The sequence below is a fragment of the Necator americanus genome, chromosome II (genome assembly GCF_031761385.1).
Source record: "Necator americanus strain Aroian chromosome II, whole genome shotgun sequence".
NCBI classification, from domain to species: domain Eukaryota; kingdom Metazoa; phylum Nematoda; class Chromadorea; order Rhabditida; family Ancylostomatidae; genus Necator; species Necator americanus.
This window is the reverse complement of record NC_087372.1, coordinates 9,585,650-9,602,135: the sequence shown is the minus strand read 5'-3', so window position 1 is coordinate 9,602,135 and position 16,486 is coordinate 9,585,650. Positions and strand designations below refer to the sequence as shown.

The window sequence follows — 16,486 nt, the reverse complement described above, 5'->3', positions numbered from 1 at the left end:
TCATTGTCTTTCCGCTCACCCTTGGAAAACTAAGAAATCTGTGGTTAAAAACATGTTTAGGACAGCCGTAAGGGTGACATCAGATGTCCAGGAGCGGATCGATGCGATCAACCTAGCGCAACGCATCGCGAATTCTAACGGTTACATTGGTAATGTAGCACGTAGGCCAGATCTTGGTGCGCAGCAAGAATATGCCACAAGGGTTGAGTCGAATAAGATCAATTTCTGCCTGCCCTTCATAAGCGACGACCTGAGTAAAGCTATACGGGCTAGTCTGGTGAAATGCGGTCTCGAGGACCAAGTGAGAGTTGTGGAAATACCTCCAACAAATCTCAAAAAACAACTAGTTCGAAACAGAATGTACGACCGCTTCTGTCTCACTCCAGACTGTGTAATATGCCCATTCGGGAAGGAAGGGGACTGCATGGTCTCTGGTGTAGTCTATCTAATTTCGTGCAAAACATGTGGGGACCAATACATTGGCGAAACAGGGCGCCCCCTTTGTATTCGCATTAAAGAACATCTAAGGGGGATGAAACAATCGAATGCAGCAACTCCCCTCGGAGTTCACCGCAGACAATGCCATGAAAACGTTCCTTTCTGTGTAGCTGTCACAATTCTATCGTACGAACCCGAAATTATAGCTCGCAGAACTTTAAAAGCGTTTTGGATAAATGCAAAAGGTCCAAAAATGAATAGAAAGGAAGAGTGCTTAGCCGTGACCAACGAGCTGGCTCTGTATCAAGACCTTTGCGGGTTTGATCTACGGGGTCATATGCGGGTCGCATCCTAATTAGTATCAGCGGAGCGATAGCACCACGCGGATATCCGCTAACATCACGGCAACGCGGCTACTAAGGTAGGCACAACGATTTGGGCTTTTTTGGTTTTTGTTTCCGGGTGTAATATCCTAGGTGATGATGACTTGTTCTGGATGAGGCATTTGAGAGGATATATTGCAAATGTTCTTACTTTCCAGGCTCTGACGAAGGCGACAACGCCGAAACGTTAGCCGTAATAAATTTTGTTAACAATCTTGGCTGTTGCTTAAATTCGACTATCAACAAGTTGCTATCTCTATGCCAAGATTCAAGGAAAGTCGAACTTTCGCACTTCTTCCGGGCCGTTTTTCACGGCAATTAGGAAGAAATGGACGGAGTCACCCCCCTCTCCGTAGTCTCCCATCCTGTATACGAATACTCCACCTGAATTCTGCACCACCTCAGATCCGTGATGCCTTTAAGTACTGGTTTAGTGAACCCTGATGCTGCGTGAACAGTTCGTGAATAAAATGCATCCCAAAACCGTTTGAAACTATCATATTGGACGAAGTAACATCGAAGGACTCTACGAACATTCACATTTGAACGTGGTGCTGCGTAGTTGTTTCAGGAAGCAGTTGGAACTGCTGGGGTGGACAGTGACAAAACTGAAGCAGCTGATTCAGGACAATGTTAAGCAGCCAGGAAGTTCTGTCTGTGGTGCCCCCAACAGTACCTGTAGGATAGGTCTCACTCTAAAGCCAAGTGGATTACTCGGAGCGAGACCATTTTCAGGGAGTTTGTAAATTTTTATCAAACTATATGCGACTAGCGGCGAGTGTGGCGCGGTCGGTTAGAGGTCTGTTGTACCCAGACAATCTGTGGTGCGAGGCTGACTTAGTGCAACCAAGCCTTTCATCCCTCGGGATAGACTTGTCTGAGAGGATAAAAACACTGGCTTGATCATCGGCTGACTCCCACAAGTCAATGTATGGGCCAACACTCGTTTCAAAACCTCAAAGATACGAATTGCAGAACACGTTGCCACGGCCCAAGCGGATTGATACGCAGGGTATTTTGTCCTTTGTGCTTTTTATATGCGATTGGGCATACCAATAAGTCATTCTTAAGACATGTGATAAGTAAGGTTTGTAAGGTAAGGTTTTTGTAGCCTTGTCGTCTCCACTATTTCAACCCAAGCCTTGTTTAGACGACGATACTGCATTTTTAACTCGTTGGACAAGGATGGAACATAAAATAGATTGTCAACCTCAAGATGTTGTAATTTTTCATTGTATTTGTTCTTTTAATAACACAGTGGCTTCCACACAGGTGTGCTGATCAGAAATGCGTCAGACGTCTGATGTGTGATTCATAATATTTCTTGTTTAGCAGAAGTGCTCACGAATTTTCATACTCATCTATTTCTGTCTATTTGAATATTTATCCATTATCACATTCTTCATTCTCGTTTATTAAGTATGTTTTTGTCAGGAAATTGAACCACCCTTAAAGATTGGATTTCTGTAGTCACGATTGAACACACCATCCTGGAAGGAACGATTACGAGAGAAGTGTGAAGGAGGGACGTTGCAAAGACACATTCGCTTGCAGTAAATGCAAAGGCCTTTTGCAAACGTGGAAATGTAATCATAAAAACACATATGCGTGCACTTCACAGTTTCTGATTCGGCACGTACCGTCTCCGACTGAACATTAATGTTCAGCAAATATTCAGACACGTGTAGGTGATGGCTTGTGGGAAGAATTGATGGGTTCACGTGAAACATGAATGCCTCTTACTGATTGAAAATATTTCTAGCAACAGAAACAACGGTAACACAATTAATTCTGCATTGAAGGGTCTGAATAACAAGGGAATAGTTCTTCGCGCATATTGATTGACGTGCACAAATTCGTATGCAATTAAGAAGTTGCTCGTACTAATTGAATACAGATTTTTAGAGGCTCTGAGGAAGTGAAGTGAGAATAGGTAACGGATCAGGGTTCATGAGTTCCGTATGAAAAAGGGGACGCAAAGGAGTTGAAAGGAGTTGAAAGCTCACTTGTTCGTTTAAATAGGGAGTGAGCGAAGCACATCCTTGTTAAGAATGTGACATCTAATAAATTATTATGCAAATGGTTTGAAACCAGAAGATTGACCCATTGGTACGGCTCTGAATGATGGATCCTTTAATTAGAAAGTATACTCGGCACATTAAAATGATGGAATTTTCGGACACGGTTGAATTTTCTTTCTTAGAATATAAGCAAATCGTCAGATGTATTGAGTTCTTCATTCGAAATTAATGCAGTTTGCACGTGTATGCATAATTAGAGTTCACACAATTCAACCACATAAAAGTTCGTACGTTTCCGAATTGTTAGTTCCTGATTTTGGTGCTCGGAATCTGTTTAAAGGCAGCGCACCACGAATAGAAGTGGATGAGGGTGTAGTTTACGACTACGAGCGTGCTCACGCTTAATCCAGCTTAAAGGCATCACTCCACAAATCTGAGATGGTACGGATTTCAGGTGGAGTATTCGTATACGGGATAGTAGATTATGAAGAGGGGTGTGATTCCACCCATTTCTTCCTAATTGCGGTAAAAAAAAAACGGCACGGAAGATGCGGCGCCGCAGAGGGCTGGCGCGCTCCAATCGAACTCCCTGTAAAAAATAGTGCGCCGGAACGCTCGAAGCCGTATCTTCCGGACCGTTTTGCAATAAGGAAGAAATGAAAGGGTTCACCCTCCTCCCCATAATATACGTTCCCGTATGCGAATACTCCACCGGAAATCTGTACGACACCAGATTCGTTGGATGATGCCTTTAATAGTCGTGGGAAAAGAAGGTGAAAGAAACAGCATTGGTTGCCACTACTACGTTTGTCCACTAAGATACGAACCTCCTACGCTTCAGAACGCGAACTATTCCGTCATCGTACAACGTTTCAAGTCCAATTAAAGGCATCACCCCACGAATCTGAAGTGGTGCAGATTTCAGGTGAAGTATTCGTATACGGGATGGGAGACTACGGAGAGGGGGGTAATTCTGTCCATTTCTTCCTTACTGCCGTGAAAAACAGCCCGGAAGATACGGTGCCGCAATAGGCTTGCGCGCTCCAGTCGAACTCCTTGTAGAAAATAGTGCGCCAAATCGCCTGAAGCCGTATCTTCTGGGCCGTTTTTTACGGCAATTAGGAAGAAATGGTCGGAATGAATCAACCCTCCCCCTCCCGTAGTCTCCCATTCCGTATACGAATACTCCACCTGAAATCTGCACCACCTCAGATTCGTGGGATGATGCTTTTAATGTAGCAGGGGCTCCCCAACTTACATTACCATCATCGCGGATTGCCATCATTTCACTATCCACAAAAAGTCACATCTTCGGGGACACGGGTCTTTGTTTGGTGTTTGAAACGTGACAAACTCGGCTGTGTTTTAAGGAAATGCGTCCTAACTGGCAGTTACAGTTTTTGTCGGTCTTTGTTTATTTTGTACAACGCCAACGTCGTTTATTTTGGCCGTCGAAAAACTGGCAGGTTCCGTCTGTGTGGTGCGAAATCATATGAAGAAGCTTAGTTTCACATGTGAAACAGTTACATTATGATTTTCACTGAAGAAAAGAACCGAAAAAAAGAGAACGGATCGTTTAAAACGATATAACAGCTTTTGTTCTCTTGTGGATAAAGTTGAAAATAGATTTGATGAGAACACAAAATTAAACAAACAATATGTAGCAAACTGCAATATTTTTAATAAATTGATTTATATGTGCAATCAAGTGGGACAAAATTAACACATTGACAGCAATCGCGTTCTGGGAAAAAATAACCATGAAAGACCGGAGCCTTTTTTCCGTTAGCGACGGCAGCCCACAAATTATTCTTATTATCATTGAAATTCAAAAAATAAAAGATTTTCTGAGACCGCACAATGTATAGCTTCATTAAGATCTGATTTAATTATTAAATTGAATCAATCAGTTGAAATTATTGAAGGGTGACAAAAAAGTGAAAATGTAACTGAATCAAATTAGAAAAAACCAAAGACAAAAAGAAACAACAGTAGTCCACATGTTGAATATGTCGTAAACAACGTGTGAAGTATCGGAGGGGTAGTGACTTACTTGACTCAATTGCCGGGCGGGTGTTACGGCCTAACGCGGCTATCAGCATCTTCGCCGAAGGATCGTCCTAGAACGTATCCGAGCCCATCCCGTTTGTTCCTCAGCTAGAGTTCGCATAGAATCTATCCATCCGTCGCTATTCCATAAGCGGCGGAATTTTTCGTCTCGACTGAACTGCATGCCAACATGTATTCTCAGATCTTTTTTTACCAATTCCGTCCAGAACTTCCTTTTTCCATCAGGAGGTCTTTTCCAGTTTGCGTCTGGAAGTATCCTCAGATAAACCTGGACAAGATAACATGACCAGAAAAGCAAAGACGGCTTTCTGTGAATATTTCAAAAGGCTGAACAAGGTGTTGGTGCTTTCCATCAGCTAAACGTAGTCTAACAATAGTCTAAACAGCTTTCTCTCCATGCACTCAAGCTTGTCCATCACGTCGAAACTGCTGCCAAAAGCCCTAATCTGTATATTATGAGAAAGTAAATTGGTAATAACTAGACTCGCAGATTGACATCGTTGGCGATCGGAGTCGACCACAGACACCTCGTTAATGAGTTGAATGCCGGTTTAGCTTTAGCGCATCTTTGCTGAATATCTTTCTCGTAGCAGATATAGTTTTTCAGCGTAACAAATACCAGAGTTCATTCACGAGTTGAATAGGTTGTCTGTCCCATTGATTCCCATCTCGAGGAGCCCCACATCTGCTTGCATCTATCAAGACGGAGACGGAGTCCGTAGGCTGGAGCTCATTTCGATACAAGGTTAGCAACATGTTGTAAGTTCGCGCTGCTAGAACGAATACTAATATATTATAATAGTATAATATCGTCGGCGTACTCGAGATCCACCAACGGATGTCCAGACGGTGTTAAAATAACATCGGAGGGACACTGCTCAACTGTTCTTCGCATTATTTCATCGATAGCAAAGTTGAACAGAAATGGTGCTTTCATGACCTTCTGTTTTCTGGATTTCATGGTCTCACTGCAATTTCCACTTTGGAAGGTGTAGTACATCCAGCTGCTGTTCGGACCGCAGCAGTTGTTGTCCTATTTATGTTGATTGTTAGGCATACGAATTTTTCTGGAGCTCCAACGGTGCGAAACGCATTGAGAAGAAGACCTCTACGAGGACAGTCGAAAGTTTAGTTGAAGTTTCGGAAGGCTTCTAAAGGCTTTCAACTTTGAAAGCCTACCGCTGCGACACTTTAATTACTCTTATCACAATAAACATCTGATCAATTGTCGATTGACCGGGTATCCGGCTTGTCCGGCTTGCTCGCCCCAGATGGTTTCTTCACGATGCCGGATTAGTCGATACAGGATAACCCATTCCAAAACCTTGTGCATTACATGCAGCAATGATAATTCTTGGTGACTATTGGGTTCCATGACAGGTAACTTCCTGTGGAGAGTAATTATAATAGCTTATCTCCGCGAACGTCCTTTCATCAATCTATATTGAACGGATGAACTTCGCATCTCACGAATCCCAGAAAGAGGGGGAGATTTCAAAAGGAAATCTCGGAGGGGCAGTAGTAGAGAAAATATTTGAGGACGAACGGAATACGATTCTTCGCCTTGATTAGGAAATTGGGATTGCAATTGCTTCGGAGTAAAATGCTATATATGTTGAACTGCAAGTTTAAAGTCAGCGTCAAGCGTATAGTTGGGAAAAATCCCTCCTAAAAACGACCCCCCCCCCCCCCCCCAAACCCCTCGCAGACCCTCCCAAAAACGACCCCCTCATCACGTTCCTACCAGTATAGCTGCCCACACAGCAACCAAAATTTGGATAAAAAAAAATGTGAAAAGCAAATAAACGCTTAATAAATAAATTAAAACAATACGATGTAATAAACAAATAATAAATTATTTTACAAAAATAGTAATGCTACAAGTAAAACAAAATACATATTGTAATGCAGCGATATTAATGGAATAAATAGTAACTAGAAATTATATGTTCATGTTAATTATATGTTCAAGATGCCGCATGACCTGTGCCAGATGGAAAAAGATCAAGAAAAATAAAAGTTTTAAACAACAAACAAAAGTTCGATCCCTGCCGGAACCATTATTTTTGCAAAACGAAAAAACAGCTGGAAAAGAAGAAGAACACCTTTTGAAACAATTTTCACACTATTTCCAACTATTAATAAACAATTTTACTCATCGACAATGGAAATGAACGGATGAGAGTTCGATCCCCGCCGGAATCTACATTTTTGCAGAACCGAAAAAAAAATCACTGAGGAGAACATTTCACCGGCAATTTGTTGAAATTGTGTTTAGAACACTGTTTGTCACATACAAGTGTTATATAGAGGTTATTTTAGCGATTAAAACCAGGTCTTAATTGGAAATTACTGCTTGACAGGTCGGATTTTGTTACCTTGAAATAAACATAAATAACTCACTAACGAAGAGACATAAGACGATAAAGCTGGCTGCGTTCTGTAGAGGAAGATTTGCGCTATAAAAAGGTCAAAAAATCTTTTGTAGGAACCCTCTGGTTTTTTTGAAACCTAGTTAAGAAAAAGTTGAGAAATTTGGCATTTTTCTTAACTTCTTCTCAACTAGCTTTTTCAGAGACGAAAACTACCTTCAAAAAAGCAAAACAAAATTATAATAGCAAAAATCCTCGTCTACAACATACTTCAAACCGAATTCGTTTTTATAAACTATGAGCAGAATTATGGAAATTTGTTTGAAGTCACACAGATTTTGACGCGTTGCCGAAAATCTGAGATTTCGCTCTTTTCCCGTTGCGAGGATACGGTAGTGCCTTTGAAAAATTTGACTCCATATTTGGATAGAGCACCAAGGAAAATCCTTAACTGCAAATTTTGGTCCCTGTAGGTGTTCTGGTTCTCTCAGAAGCTAGTTGAGAAAAACTCGAAAATTTGAGGCAAAAATTGGGATATTTCTCAACTAGGTTTCAAAAAGATTAGGAAAGCTAGAGCCACCAAACTTTGTAGAAATATAGGAGAAATCCCTCTCTACAGATCGCAGCCAGTTTTATTGCATATAATTCACTTTGAGCGTAGATATTCAGAAACTCGTGGAGCCTATTTTGTACTAATTTTAACCCTAATTGCGCCTGTAGATGTCTTTTTTTCGCTCAGTAGCAGCATCAGAATTGCTTTTTCGACTGAAAGTAAGAAGTTCGTTACTGTAGGATGAGAAATGTGTTCTCTAAATTCTTTTACGTCAAATGCAAAAATAGCACCTTTGCAGGGATTAATCCCTGACCGCCACAATAAAAATAGCCCGGCATCTCATTGAGCCATCCAATCTTAACGAATCACTAGCATCAGCTCTATTTCAACAGAGCGTGTAATGGCCGATTAACAGATGTCCTTATCGAAGTCTTTATCTTTAGTTTATCGAAGTAATCGCGCATAAATAAGTCTGCACTACACTTAGCCAGCGTACATGCTTTTCATTGCAGCTATGCTTCTACTTTTACTTAGTGCTCTTACACTTCTGTTAGCTTCTGAAGATCTCGTTTGTCATCCGTTCCTAAGCGAATTTTCGACGCTGCGAAGCACTGTGCAAGCTATGAAGATTGCCTTTTATGGTACTTTTATTTACTTTTATTTACTTTTATTTACTTACTTTTATGGTACTCACCTCTGGTTAGTTTCATTTCTTTCATATAAATCAGTAACACACAATTTTGTAGTGTAGACTATAATTTTGTAATTTTGTTTTGTAGAACTGTAATTTTGTAGTGCTTAGACTTGATGGGTTTGACAACAAGTCGATTTTTTGAAAGAACAAAAACTTTCAGGTAGTTAATTGCGTTTAAAATAATTGGTTTCCTATTTTATCACATCACAACATTATCACTTTATTTATTATGCATCACGTTTATTCAAGATTTCAGTTGTTTTGGTTTGTGCCACCGAAGCGACTCCGACGTCATCAAGCATCAGTTAGAGCAGCAAAAAATGCTTAGTCGCCCATCTTCAAGATTGGCTCAAAAAGCGCAGTAGTTTCATTACCAGAACTATGGAGAATAAATTTTTTAAAAATCACTTTTTTTGGTTTGTGTACCCTTTTTTATCCTAACTTTTTATGCTACAATAGTCTTCATCAACTGCAACCGCGAGTCTTCTCCAATCGTTCATTCGAATACTAAAAAAATTTACTTATTCTATATCATTTATTTTTATATTAAACAATTTTTATATTGAAACACAAGTACTGAATATGCATCATTGACGTTTTTTCTTCTTTGAGACAGCTCTTCCATTTTTTAGTCGCAGACATCGGGACCTGAAAAAAAAGCCTATGAATACGTTTCAGTTGTGAATATCTTCTGATATGCGATAAAAACATGTCATTCACTGCTGATCATCCTTCAAGTTTCAGCACTACGTCTGAAAAGAAACAGTTTTCACTCCTGTTTTTCTGCTGAATGTCGCATACCTAAATTACACTTCATTTTGTACACCTTAATATGTGTTTGTTTGAAAACGACAACCCCGTCTTCCTTTTCTCTTTGCTCCTTTGACTTTTTCTGATTTTTCGACCCCTACTTAAATTTTTTCTTAATTTTCCGACCCCCTCTTACGACCCCCCCCCCCCCTGATCCGACACCTCTCTTACGACCTCCTGTTGAGAAATTCTCAACACACGCTTGACCCTGTTCAAAGTTCACAACTTTTTTTTCAACAATTGGCATCTTATTTCATTGGTATCCATAGTGGTTTTTAGCTAGAAATTTTTAGAATGAATTTTGAGAGAAAAATTAAGAGTAAAAAGGAGGAATGGATATGAATGAGTATTGAGTAGGTCGGTACCCAACACATAAAAATGCAGTGCATGAGATATCAGATATACTAAGGTTTAGATGGAATTTTCTGGCTGCACAACATAATTCTAACCAGGTTCTTAGACATGTCAATGTGCATCTAAGTAATTCAGGGTCAGGGTTCACTAAACCTGTACAGATTGAGCATTAAGCAGATCGTCACGTTGGTAAAGTAGTGCCTACACTGCTGTATTTTTCGATGGCCAGGATGGTACCATCCACAATTTGAAGGCCCAGATATGGAACAAAGGCTGGGCCCACTCTCGTCATTATTTTCATATCCAAAATCAAAAAGCCTATAACAGACCTCAAACCACTGCTGTATTGTCGTTCACCTTGATCACCTTGACTCCCGTTGATCTTCGAAGTGGTCGAGCGGGCGCCAGTAATTCTTCCATTTGTCCCGATCGCGTACCAGAGCCGCCCAGTGGTTTCTCCTTTCGCGTGGAACACGAACAGCATCAAAATATTCTTTGAAGAACTTCGTGAAGAAATCTGACCATCGGGTCGGCGGTCTTCCTGTAGTGCGCTTAATATCGCGGAGAGCCCAGTTGCTCACGGCTCTGGTCCATCGGTTGTGTTAGAGCGCATCACGTGTCCGGCCCACCTTATTGTACATTCCTGGCAAACGCGGCGGCGTCTCTAATCTTCGGTCGCTGACGTAGGAGAGAGCTTCGAATCCCGTCCCTCACTTGCGTGAAACGGGATACTCCTAGCATCACTCTCTCAATTGCGCGTTCAATGACACTCACCGCGTTTTCTTCCTGCTTGCGAAATGCCCAGGTTTCCGAAGCATAGGTCAAAGCAGGAAGTACGGTGGTGTTGAACAGGCTTACAGAATGACGTAAGGGTTGTTGAGATACCACCAGCGAATCTCTAGGATCTGATGGTTGGAAAAGGAACTTCTAAATGAATTCTGGGAGATAAATAACAGTATGTGTGGGTGTATGAGATATGAAATCCTGAAATTAGATATGAAACAGCCTTTTTTTCTCTGATTGAAACCACTTTTTCTTCTTGAGAGGATGTGCTAAGAGGTGACCAGAATCAATATCCAAAACTATTAATCACGAACAAGGTTCTAAACTTTTATAATACATGTGGGTTTTTTCGACGTTTCAAGACTTTCAAGGCTCGCTACAGGAGGATGCGGGTTTTCTAGTTTATAAAAATTAGTTCAACTTCTCACATGTTGAGTAAAAATCTCCGGCGGGAAGGTTTAGAAAAAAGGTATGAGAGAAAGGTAACAATTTTGTCTTGGATCCACAGAAGCAGCATATCACGACTTGATTTTGAGACAACTAAGCGGATAGCGAATGAAATTGCATCATTGGGAAGGCGAGCTCGCACAACGCTTTTCTAGCGCCTTTTTTCCCTGAGTGCTAAGGGGTCTGACCATATGTGTAAACCATCCTCCTAAGTCTACCTAGTCCTAGAAAGATCCCAAAATTGTTAATTTTGTGATCCGTTGGGTGAACTTTAAGACCTCTATTAAATAACGTTCCCTTGTGTAGGAATCATTGATACATTTACTTCCGAGACATATGTATTTGAACATATATTTGCGTGACTTCTAGAAGATCCACGGAGTCATTGCCATTTAGTAGTTGCTGTAACTGCGGTGGTCGTTTTACAAAACGTATAATGGAAAGGGCATGTCGTCATTGTTATTGCATTCATAAACGCACGTAGACGAGACAAAACCTGAATGTAATGCAAACGCTGACTACCGAACGTTTCAAACGTCGGAAGAGAAAGTCATCGCTACTCATCACAGAAAAAAAATCGACGCAACAGCTGCTAAAGTGTTCACATGCGAACAGCGTTCCAGTACGGTAACATTACTTTTTTCGTAGACTCATAGAACGTTTTTGAAGGCCGACAAACAACAACCCCTATTATGTTAACCGCAGCAATTGTGAGCCCAAACAACAACGTTCTTGGACAACCAGGCTACCAGTATTTTTTCAAATAATACGGAATGAGACTACCATTCAGAAGTATGAACTCAGCGGAAAACTGAGAGACACTCCTCCTATGTGACACTTAGCGAAAATGAATCCAATTTCATGCCGACCACTAACTGCATCCGATACTTTCCTTTCAATGAATCCGCACACATCAAAGATCGGAGATTCCATGGAGATAGACTTCAAACATCTTGGGTATAAAAAAGGTACTGATCGGTCGACTATCTCAGTTGTAAATGAGAAGCCTCATGAAATAAACTTCTTGGATAATCAGGCTCCAATCGAGTCAAAACGACATGAGGGTCGTTGCGGTTGTGTAAGCGGCGCAGTGGAGCTAGCGATTAGAATAGGGGCTGCACCATCGCAAACTCCAGTGGTCAGTGGTGCTTCAAGGGCGGGTGGATGGTGCTACGAATGTGCAGCAAAAGTTCGCCCTCAATCCTAACTGCTAAGCCGTACCATTTCAAGTGCAGCTGTTTACACACTGCACCGGGCTTCAGATCGTTTTGACTCGACTATAACACGTCCAAATAAATTATTGCGATAAATTTTTGAAATCTGTGAACGAACGATATTGGTCAATTCCGTTACTGCGCTTTTCGGTCTTTTTGTACTCGAGTGGGCAAAGACGCCCGTGCTCTGCTCACACTGAATTTCCGAACATTATACATATCCTTTTTTAAAACACCAAATCCAAATATTACCATTGATTATTGAAGCACTTTCATGAAGCATAGGATAACATCCAGCTCAATTAACACTGCAAGTGCAAACCGATTTTCACCCAATGTAGGAACTAGATGTTGCGTGAATATACAAATTAGTTTCTTTAAGTGTTGCATGAGCTTTGCATGAGATGATGTAATGTTTGCCTCCAACATAAAAAAAAAGCGGAAGTGCATATGCCTTTTTTCGCTATCGCGTTTCTTTTTATTTCGTTATGGATTTCGTTATTGCTATCGAACAACGATAGCAGAACCTATTTCGTTATTGGTATCAGGAAGAAACTGTTGTCCTAACCTTCGTCGGCTATGAGAAAGCCTTGTACAGCGTTGAAACGGATGCAATACCGTCAGCGCTGGTGGATCGAGGTGTGGACGCGTGATATCTGAAAACATTAGCCAATTGCTACGATCCACCACTACAATACAGCTTTTCTACCGCCCCTTTACCATACCCATTGGAAAAGGGGTACGACAAGGCGATACTGCATCGCCGTATTTGTTTAAAGCTGCGTTGCAATCGATAATGAAATGAATTAAATGAGATGAAAGCAAACGTGCTGATTGAAGATTCCTCTCGAACCTTCGTTTTCCAGACAACACCGTCCACTTTTCTAGATGTACAAATGAAACAGAGACGATCCTCAAGGGATTGAACTAACCAGAAAAAGGAATAGCTTTGCGAATAAACAGAAAGAAGACACAGTCCATAAACAACGTCCACTGGGCGAAAGAAGGAAAGTAGAAACTTCGTCATACGTGTCTCACTCGTCTAGGCTGCTCGTCCAACTGACGGACAAAGAGCTCCGTGGCCATCTACTTGCTACTTGCTACTTGCAACTTGTTACCCACAGAGCCCTTAATAAATGTCTTTTAAAGTTCGACCGGCGCATACAACATCAAGCAGGTTTTCGCAGAGCAATGCCTCGTCTTTGAGACTCAGTGGAATACATATCGAAAGCAAAGCGTAAATGGGCCGCTCACATTATGAGAAGAATCGACGATAGATGGACTAGACGAACGCTAGAGTGGATCCCAAGAAATGCTAAACGCCCTCTAGGGAAATCGCCGACGGTATGGGGTGATGTGTTCGCTGCAAGGATGACCACGCTGAAGGCTCACCTGGATATGACTCAAGGACTTCCCCAACGGTGCTCATGAATCTTGAGAACATCTTGGATGACAATGGGTAGGGAACGAAATGGCAGGGGCCCGCACGTTTAGTGAAGATGGGCCATCTAAGTCTTTAAATAAGTGAGTCTCGAGCAATGATTGCAGAATCCGTGTTTTGCACATGATCTAGTTCTGGTTTCAGAGCATATTTGCTGGAGTTTTGCACCTGCTTGCTTGCTCTTTCCAATGTTTTGCCTCGTTTTGCCCTAACGACATTTTAACTGGTATTGATTAATTTTTGCATTTTATTCTGAAGGCTAATACAAAATAAAAAGTGAGATCTGAAAAATGAGTGAATTTCGGTGATTAAGGTAGTACCTCCGTCTTGAGAAGTAAATCGCAACCTGAATCGGTTACGGCGCACAATGGGTAGGTTCACCCTAGCAGAGGTAGCTGGTGAAAGAAATTCATTAGTCCCAGGATGTCCTTACCGAGAAGAAGAAGAATTAATATTGTAGTTCTTTTCATCGTATACTTCTGTAGAATTGGATTCGATGCTCAAACGAATACGTAGAGACAAAATCTGATACATCATTACAAAAACATATAATAAGGATAATAAAAATGCATCATTCCATGCATAATCAACGCAAACATTATTCGAAGCTTAGTCCAGCGTTCTTTTTTTTTTTGCACGAATGAGCATGTCATATTCGAGCAAAGTAAAGGTTCTTGTCTACCTGAGTACCATACATACATGTACATCCGATATTCTGAGCTTCTTTTCAGTGTTTAAGAATATTTCGCCATTTTTCCCTTCATTCGTAAAGTTTGTTTCTCATCTCCTAAGAGCTCCTTTTTTTCGTTGATTCTAGCAGGTAAGTATAAACACTACTCCTAGCAAACGTTTGCTCTGACACTCGCTCCAGCAACTCAAACAGCTTTGCGACTTTCTTGAGTTCCTTAGAGAAACGTGCACTTGCAGTTCCTCATTTTGATTTGTCACTGAAATCTGGAATTGGGCGCACTGTGAATTCTGTCAAGAGGAACACATTATGGTTCTAGTTTATGGCCAATAATTCTTGATTATCGAACAGTCACCCCTTATACGAGTATTCCGGAATATCGCTATTGTTCTGTGATGTTGAATGCTATTTTAGGAGCAGCTATCATTTTATTCGACTAAAAAGTCTTGTGATTAGGAGTGACCATGCTGCGTAGGGGCAAACTGATTGCTGATATTAAATACATACTGTATTCGTTGCAGGCTTATATTATATGTAAGCTACACAGTAAATATATATCTTTTTTGCCTTCTAATATTAGCCCAATATCAGAAAATTGAACCTACAACTCATGGAAAAACTTTATTTCGGAACGCTGTAGTTTTAAAATAGTTTTAAAATGCATTCATTTTCTTGATTTTTTCTTCAATAAATAGAAGAAAGTGGTAGTTCGCACTAACTGATTCATATTTTATGGCGATAGACACTCTGCAAAAGTGTAGTGACTAAAAATAGCTGCTTTTATATTCGTGCATCAAAATTTTTTCTATTAAACTTAGACTTCAGTTAATAAGAGATCTTATCCCCATGAATTATAGTTGTAACACGATACTCATTTTTTATATCACATTGGACCCTCAGTAAAAGAATAAGAAAGCAAAAAACAACTCAAAGACAGCTTTTTACGAAACTGACGATGTCAGGGTCTCTATGTGCAAATGTAGAGTTAAAGGTATCGACTACGAGTATGAGCGTGGATCCGTTCTATTCTCCTTAACTGTCGTATAACATGGTGGTAGGAACGGCAATTGTTCCTATGAGGTACGTTAGAATGCTTTCCCTCCCCCTTGCACACGCTCCGGTTTCCTCTGGTGCGCCACCGGTATATGATGTTTAATATCCCGAAGGTATATGTCCAATTGGTTTTAGCTTATTGGTTTTAGTTGAGTAGTATGTCGAGGAGGAGATCTCATCGATTTTAACCCGCTCGCTCGTCGATGCGGCGCGTGCACAAGGTGGGCACAAACACCGTTTTCACTATCGCTTTTAGGGAGACTGGTGGATATTGAGCGGGACCATGCTCATACTCGTAATCTATACGTAGAGTACTGTGTTTATCCACAGAGACCCCAAAATGGTTAGTTTCGGGATATGCTGCCTTTAAGCTGCTCTTACTTTCTTGTTCTTTTCTTGAGCGAGAATTTCTTAGAGTTTCTGTGAAGAGCAACACAACATTCATATGTTGAATTTGCTCTTTCTCTCCCTAATTTCTATCCTGGTTTTTCTTCTTCCCAGCAAAAATTTATAGTTCTATACTTGACCTAAACGGCGCATGATGCTACCGCTTAACGCGAGTATCCGCATTTTCGCCGGGCTGTGTCGTCCTTAGTCATATCCGACCCCGTCCTGTTCAATATTCAGCTAAAGTCTGCGTAGAATATACCGATTCGTAACTATTCGATAACCGGGGAAACTTAATTTCTCGACTGAACGCCGACATTCATCAGATCTTTCTTTACCACTTCCGTTCAGAGCCCTCTTTTTCTATCAGTTGGCCTTTTCCAGTTTGCGTCTGGAAGCATCCTCAGATAGACCTGGACAAGATAATCAGACGATCTCCTCATAACATGACCAAAGAAGCAAAGACGGTTTTCAGAAGACGGACAAGATGTTTCAATGTGTCATCTGCTGGTACACCACATGCATTTTTCAGTAAAGTTCTTTGCTATGGTACACCATCAGCTAAAAGTAGCCTAACAAATCGTGGGCAGCTTTCTCTCCGTCTCCCCAATCTGTGCATCATCGATTGGAGTCGGCCAGAAGCACTTGGTCAATGAGTTGAAGGCAGAATTAGCTTTAGCGCATTTTCGCTGGGTACCTCTCTCGTACCTATTTTTTTTAAGGTACCGCCCAAATAACCGAAATCATCCAGGAATTCAATAGGTTGTTCGTCCGTCCT

At 41.1% G+C, this 16,486-nt stretch overlaps 2 protein-coding genes across 2 annotated transcripts; one reads left to right on the top strand and one right to left on the bottom strand.

Moving 5' to 3' along the window:
• Positions 1-52: 52 nt before the first annotated feature.
• Positions 53-1,992, top strand: RB195_017297 (uncharacterized protein; the record flags this gene model as incomplete). The annotated part of the gene is made up of 3 exons (XM_064184232.1): positions 53-756; positions 1,797-1,917; positions 1,972-1,992. 3 exons carry the CDS (start codon positions 53-55, stop codon positions 1,990-1,992), a joined length of 846 nt encoding a protein of 281 aa, XP_064040113.1.
• A 6,976-nt stretch (positions 1,993-8,968) lies between these two features.
• On the bottom strand, positions 8,969-13,583 carry RB195_017296 (uncharacterized protein; the record flags this gene model as incomplete). Its single annotated transcript, XM_064184231.1, has 5 exons — positions 8,969-9,038; positions 9,109-9,179; positions 10,470-10,593; positions 12,708-12,795; positions 13,532-13,583. 5 exons carry the CDS (start codon positions 13,581-13,583, stop codon positions 8,969-8,971), a joined length of 405 nt encoding a protein of 134 aa, XP_064040112.1.
• Positions 13,584-16,486: the final 2,903 nt, after the last annotated feature.